This window comes from Otolemur garnettii, unplaced genomic scaffold, assembly GCF_000181295.1.
Source record: "Otolemur garnettii isolate 467f Iridium unplaced genomic scaffold, OtoGar3 scaffold00016, whole genome shotgun sequence".
Classification (NCBI taxonomy): Eukaryota; Metazoa; Chordata; class Mammalia; order Primates; family Galagidae; genus Otolemur; species Otolemur garnettii.
Genome location: NW_003852411.1, coordinates 13,697,862 through 13,705,213, shown reverse-complemented (window position 1 = coordinate 13,705,213; position 7,352 = coordinate 13,697,862). Strand labels below are relative to the sequence as shown.

Genomic DNA, 7,352 nt, shown 5'->3' with positions numbered 1-7,352 from the left:
GGCCCGGGCTGGGGATTCGAACCCGCCACCTTAGGTGTATGTGGCTGGCGCCTTAGCCGCTTGAGCCACAGGCACTGAGCCGGATATTACAATTTTACACACAGTGATGTTAGTGTCTTTTCTTTAATTGTACCACAGGTAAAGTGAGAAATAGTTTCATGGCTGTCTCTATATAGGCTATCATAATTTATTGATACAATTTTACCTTATTTTAACAGTAACTTTTGTTTTTTTAAACAAGTAGGACAACTTGTGAAATGACTTAGTTATTAAAATTTCATGAATTTACTATATGTTGGATAGCATGAGGTTGTACAAATAAACATACAATTGAGTTTCCTTTCTCCAGAAAATTTCAATGTCGTAGACAACATTAATAAAGATTTCAAAACACTATAAGTCAGCTTATAGCTGATCAGTGATTGAATAAATATGAAATGAATAATATATGTAGCAGTTGAAATAGTGGTTAAGAGTAGGGAAAATGTACTTCATACTGCTGGTCCAAAAAAAGTTAGAAAGGAAGTTGTGATTGACTTGATTCTTAAAGGAAGATTTAATTTTTGGATAATTACTGTTTATTCTGTGATTTTGAAGCTTTTCCATCTAGTTTATAGATTGTTATAGCTAGGTGAAACCTTACAAATCATGTAATCTAATTATTTTTATAAAATGAAGGTGTTGAGATTTAAAGAGGCTAAAGTGACTTAGCCAAAATATTTCTTCTGTAGTAGCAGAATTTCCTTACTCTCGCGCCACTAATCTTTCCAAGACACTGTGCACTTTCTTAGTTATTCAGTGATACTATCTCTTTCCATCTACATTTGCCTTACTTGGGTGTGTTTGTATTTAGATGGCAGAGTTGACACGAACGCATATCTCAGATGCTCTCACTGCTTCAGGAGCTCCTCTCGCAACACTATATGACCACCAGCGGCAACATATTCCAGACTTCATGAAACAACTGAGTACCAGAGCTGAAACAGATAGGTTAATATCCATTCATTCAGCAAAGATGTAATAAGTATCCCTTATGTCCTAGGCAATATTATGAGTACTGGGAGTACAGTTATGGGCATTTGGTGTAGTAGAGAAAATACATGTTAGGGAAATATTTAGTGAGGTGAATGAACACTTACAAACTTACAAACTGAGATAAATGTCAGGAAAGAAAGGAACACATATCTCAGAGATATATAATATGGGAATTTGAATAGCCTAATGGTGTCTGGAGGTCAAGAAGATTTCCTAAGGAAATAAATCTTATGATTAGATTTGGTGAATGAGGAGTTAGTGATGTAAAGGATGTAATGAATAGGCAAATTAAGAGCCCTGGGCCAGTGTGTGGCTCATGCCTATGATTCAGAGCTTTGGGATGCTGAGAGTGGAGGACTGCTTGAGGACAGAAGTTTGAGATCAGCCTTGGTTACAAAGCAAGACCCCATGTCTATAAAAGATAGAATCTATTTGCTGGGCGTGGTATCACATCCCTGTAGTCCCACACAGGAGGCTAAGGCAGGAGGATCATTTGAACCCAGGAGTTTGAGGCTGTAGTGAGCTATGATGATGTCACTGGACCACTCCAGACTAGGTGACAGACCAAGACCCTGTTTCCAAAGAAGAAAAAAAAGCCCTGGAAGAAGAAGGAACATGGCATATTTAAGAAAAGGAAAGAAAAAAAAGACGACTGTGACTGGAGGCAGAGAGCAGAGAGGAAAGGGTATGAGATGATGCAGGGATCAGATTATGGCTAAAACCTTGCACACGCCATGATTTTGGAGTTTATTGTAAGAGCAATGAAAAGTAATTAAAAAGTTTTTTGTAGATAAGTTTTGAGTGACATTATATTTTGACAGTCTCTAATTTGTAAATTTTAAGTCTATTAATATTCATTGATACTAGGAATGATTTTGTGTTTATTTTCTTTAATAAAGCAAAAGATTTTCTTTAATGTGTTGTATATCCTTTTCCATTGAATGTCTTTCTTAAATACTTTATAACAGTTATTCATAATTTCATTCAAGATTTTTTTCTCATATTACTTTCAAGCACTATTTAAAATCTTTCTGTTACTGGAGACTTTGGATACTTAATCATTTTTTATTTTTTTGTAGGAAAAGTCAATCTGTTTCATTCTCTCAGAGTAAAGAAGGAATTCTTGACTCAAAGCATCAGAAACATTCCCCTTCATATGATAGTTATTCTGAGTCTTCAAGGTATAAGAATCATGGTCGAAGGTGAAGATGGTTTAATTTCTTTATCAGTACATTTTAGGAAAGTCTGATAAATGGCTTAAACATTGCTTTACTTTGAGTTCTCAATCTTATTTCATTAAATAGAAAGTGTCTGCCTTTCAGAGTTCTGGCTTTCCCATTTGATTAGCTAATTTATAAAAATAACAGAGCTGTAGTTCTTGAGAACCTACATTGTATAGGCATGATAAAAATTATCTTTTCTGTATTTAATCTTTACAGCAGCCTTCCAAGGCAAGCAATATTATCTTCATAGATTAGGAAACTGAGGCTCATGTAGATGTGGAGAAACTGACCCAAGTCACTTAGATAGTTATCCACCAAAGAACTGAACCTTGATTGACAGTAGTTGAAGTTGTAAGGATGCATAAAATTGCCTGAGGAGAATGTGGTATCAAAGAGAATAGGACCAAAATAAGTCCCTGGGGAATACCATCATTTTAAAGAATACAGAAAAATTAAATGCACACCACCACCACCACCCCCAATTTGCTGGAGGATGGGAAGAGAAACATGTGAAAGGAGAATCATGGAATATAAGAAAGGAGAGGTCAACATTATTATTAGTATTATTATTTTTGAGACAGTCTCACCATAGTGACATATCACCCTCAGTAGAGTGCTGTGGCGTCACAGCTCATAGCAACCTCAAACTCTTGGGCTTAAGTGATTTTTCTTGCCACAGTCTCCCAAGTAGCTGGGACTACAGGCACCTGTCACAACACCTATCTATTTTTTGGTTGTAGTTGTTGTTTGGCAGGCCTGGGCTGGGTTCAAACCTGTCAGCTCCAGTGTATGTGGCCAGTGTCCTAGCCGCTGAGGCAGATAGGCAGATAGGAAAGGTCTTTTATTTAACATTTAATTTTGAAATAATTTTAGCTTTACAGAAAAGTAGCTGATGTAATGAAAAGTCATCAAATGGCTTTCATCCAGCTTACTGTAATGCTAACATTTTACTACATTTTCTTTAGCAAGTAGGCTTTTAAGAAAGGAAGAAGAAACCACCTAAAATTGCAGAGAAATAAATTATCTATTGGATTTGGCAATTAGTTTAGATACCAAGAATGGTTCTGGGCTGGGGATGGTGGCTCATGCCTGTAATCTTAGCACTCAGGGAGGCCAAGGCAGGAGGATTGCTTGAGGCCAGGAGTTCAAGATCAGCCTAAGCAAAAATGAGACCCCATCTCTCCAAAAAATAGAAAAAAATTAGCCCAACATAGTGGCTTATGCCTATAGTCCTAGCTACTTAGGAGGCTGAGGCAAGAGAATCATGAACCCAGGAGTTTGAGGTTGCTATGAACTATAATGATGCTATTGCATTCTTGCTCAGGTGACAGAGCCAGTCCCTGTCAAATAAAAAAAAAAAAAAATTCTAGCAAAGCACTTGGGATGGAAGCAGATTGTGATAAATTACGATGTTAATGAAAGGTCAGAAAGTAGGAACAGTGAGTAGAAGCCCCTTTCCCAGAACTTTGATTTTGAAATGAAGGGAAAAATAGTGGTTGCCTATTAGGATTATTTAAAAATACAGCCTTCCTCTCTGCTACTTATCTTTTTCAAATAGTTTATTCTTAGACTTAAATCCACTTAACTTTATGTTTTATATTGTAACTCTTTCCATTTCATATCTTGATTATAAAGCACAATTCTTCGGCCAAATAAGTTTACTTTGAACTTATGATCCTTTTTTTGCTGATTTTTGTTCATTTGTTTGTTTCTATAATATCTATAAACAGAAGTAGTAGTGGTAGCAGCCATCAAGAAAGTCCTTCAGTTCCACCTTACAAGGAAAATGAGAAGAAACTTCATGGTGAAAAGATGGAGAGTTCCATTGATGAACAGGTTCAGACTGCTGCAGATGATTCTTTACGAAGTGATAGTGTTCCATCTCTTCCTGATGAGAAAGGTAACTTTCCTTGAACATATGTGTATAGTCATTTGCTTGTAAATAGAAGGAAAAGTGATCTTTGTTATAAAATGGCAAATAACTGAAACTATTTTCTAGTGTTTTGTGGAAAGTAGGAGTTAAAGGTGATGGGCTTGTATTAATATTATATATTTAGTTTTAGTACTTTCTAGGCAAAGTACTAAAGGCATGACCTGGTTTCTCTTTGGTGCTTATAGCAAATCGAAGGAATTATTAAGCAAAATGAAACTAGAACTTGAAGATTTAGAAAATTCTCAGCTGTCCATATTGCAAAAAATGAGAAATTATATTCTGGAGAGAACAGAACACCAAGGCTGTGGCTGGACAATTGCTTCATAAAGGATTCGATTAGCTGTCTTAGCAGAAGCCAGGAATAGAGATGAGATTGTACCAGTGGAGACACTGCCAGTTTGGACTAAAGGAGATAAAATGAAATAAAGGAGGGCTTTCAGATTTCTGAGATTCTATGGGATGGAATAATAGAGCTTCTCTGTCTCTGAACATACCTCATCCTTCAAGAAATGAACGATCCACTCCTAGGGCAATTTGGAGATCACCAGGTCTACCAGTATCAACATAGCCCTCTTAGATTCATATGTTGAAGCACTAACTCCTCATGTGACTGTATTTAGAGATAAGACCTTGAAGGAGGTAGTTAAGGTTAAATGAGGCCATGAGGGTAGGGATCTTACTTGACTAGTACTGGTGTCCTTATAAGAAGAGGCACCAGGAGTACACACACACAGAAAAGGCCAAGAAAGTGTCTGTCTGCAAGCCAGGGAGAGAAAGCTCACTAACCAATCTTCCTGGCACCATGATCTTGGACTTTTAGCCTCCGAAACTATGAGAAAATAAATCTATTGTTTAAGCCATATATTCTATGATATTCCATTATAGCAGCCCAGGAAGACTGATACAATAGTTGGTAAGTATTGGGAGGCATGCTTGGATTTCATGCTGAGAGATATACACAGTCAAAAATGTTTTGTGGACTACTAGGTTAAACACTTATGAAATTTGTTTTAGGAACAGACCTTCTAATGACAGCTTCTACACCATGGGAAAAATTAAAGATATAGGAAAATAATAAAGGAATTATTTAAGTGTTTCCTGTAGGGAAAATTTAACTTGTACTGAATTTTATCTCATTCATAATAGTGTTTGAATCTGGGTACATTTGCTCATTCCTGTAATCTTAGCATTTTGGAATGCCAAGGAAGGTGAATGACTTAAAGCCAGGAGTCTAAAAACAGCATGAACAGTATAGTAAGACCCTGTCTTTACAAAAAAACAAAATAATTAACAAGGAATGGTGGTGTGTGCTTGTAGTCCCAGCTACTCTAAAGGGTAAAACATGAGGATCACTTGAGCCCAGGAGTTTTGAGGTTGCAGTGAGCTGTGATGATGCCTCTATACTCTAGCCCCAGCAACAGAGCAAGACCTTGTCTCAAAAACAAAACAAAACAAACAATCCCCCGCACACAATAGGATTTGGAGTTAAAGTATGGATGACAAATCAAATTACTGATAATTTGCAGGAGACTTAAAAGAAAAGATGGCAACCAGTGTACCATGCTTCATGCGATATCTCAAGTATTTACCATGATGCCTTGCTTGTAAGAGCGGTGAATAAATAATTGTCAGGTGACTATTTTGAAATGTTATGAACAATGACTTTTTGATTTATTTAGTTTCTTTGAACAGTGTTAAATTACTTGCACTAATACTTCTGGCCATGATGGAGGAAGGGGATCAGATTTGCCTTCCCTCTTAAAAACAAGTATAATGTCAGGCAAAACATGAAATAACTGTTTTCAAGACATTGGGCATCAGGTAGTGAATGATGATTCATGAGAAACTGGAAACAAATGAGAGGAGTGCTACAGTTGTGCCAGCTTACTGCCTTAGAGTCTCTAGACCATAGAGCAGTGGTTCTCAACCTGTGGGTCGTGACCCCTTTGGAACTGTATTAAAGGGCTGCAGTATAAGGAAGGTTCAGAACCATTGCCATAGAGCATGGAGCCCAGTGGTCTCCTTGAGTTGAAGAAGTGGAGTTAGGAGTCCAGAGAGGTCCAGACAGCTAGAATTCACAGGACAACCACAGTCCAAAGAAATTGAATCATTAGAAAAATGCATATGTAGGCTTGGCGCCTGTAGCTCAGTGGCTAGGGCGCCGGCCACGTACACTGGGGCTAGCGGGTTTGAACTCGGCCTGGGGCCTGCCAAACCCCAAGGACAACTATAACAACAACAAAAAAGCTGGGTGTTGTGGTGGGCACCTATAATCATAACTACTTGGGAAGCTAAGGTAAGAGAGTCACTTAAGCCTGAGAGTTTGAGGTTGCTGTGAGCCGTGACGCCACAGCAATCTACCCAGGGCAACATAGTGAGACTCTGTCTCAAAAAAAAAAAAAAGAAAAATGCATATGTAGAAGAAAACATAAGTGAAAATCTAAGTGACCTTTGGTTTGATGGTGACTTCTAAGGTATAACAACTCAAGGTATAATCCATGAAAGGAAAAAACATGATGAATTGTACTTTTAAAATTTAAAAACTTCTGCTCTGTGAAAGACACTGTTAAGGGAATTGAAAGACAAGCTACAGACTGGGAGAAAATGTTTGCAAATCACATATTTGATGAAGAATATATAAAGAGCTCTTAAGACTCAGCAATAGGAAAATCACCAGCCTAATTAAAAAAATCTATAGAAGATCAGAATAGGCACTTCATTGAAGAAAATATACAAATGGCAAATAGACACAGAAATAGGTCTTCAACATCATATGATATGACATTAGAGAAATGAAAAATTAAAATCACAAGATGCCATAGCACGCTTATTAGAATGGCTAAAATCCAAAAATACTGACAGTACAATTGGTGACAAGGATGCAGAGCAACAGGAACTTGCTGTCATTGTTGGTAAGAATGCAAAATTGTGGCTCGGCGCCTGTGGCTCAAGCGGCTAAGGCGCCAGCCACATACACCAAAGGTGGTGGGTTCGAATCCCCAGCCCAGGCCCGCCAAACAACAATGATGGCTGCAACGAAAAAATGGCCAGGTGTTGTGGCAGGCACTTGTAGTCCCAGCTACTTGGGAGGCAGAGGCAGGAGACTCGCTTGAGCCCAGGAGTTGGAGGTTGCTGTGAGCTGTGATGCCATGGCACTCTAC

General features: G+C 37.9%; 1 protein-coding gene across 4 annotated transcripts in view; it reads left to right on the top strand.

The window, feature by feature from the left end:
• The window catches only part of CEP350 (centrosomal protein 350), a 187,037-nt gene that overhangs the window by 102,664 nt on the left and 77,021 nt on the right, over window positions 1-7,352 (top strand). For 2 of the 4 annotated variants that reach the window (XM_023510752.1, XM_003785670.3), the window contains exons 20-22: window positions 854-990; window positions 2,115-2,237; window positions 3,989-4,158. In XM_023510752.1, coding sequence (XP_023366520.1) covers window positions 854-990; window positions 2,115-2,237; window positions 3,989-4,158 — 430 coding nt within the window. The remainder of the gene's footprint in view (window positions 1-853; window positions 991-2,114; window positions 2,238-3,988; window positions 4,159-7,352) is intronic. The other 2 variants (XM_023510753.1, XM_023510754.1) reach the window with 2 other exon arrangements.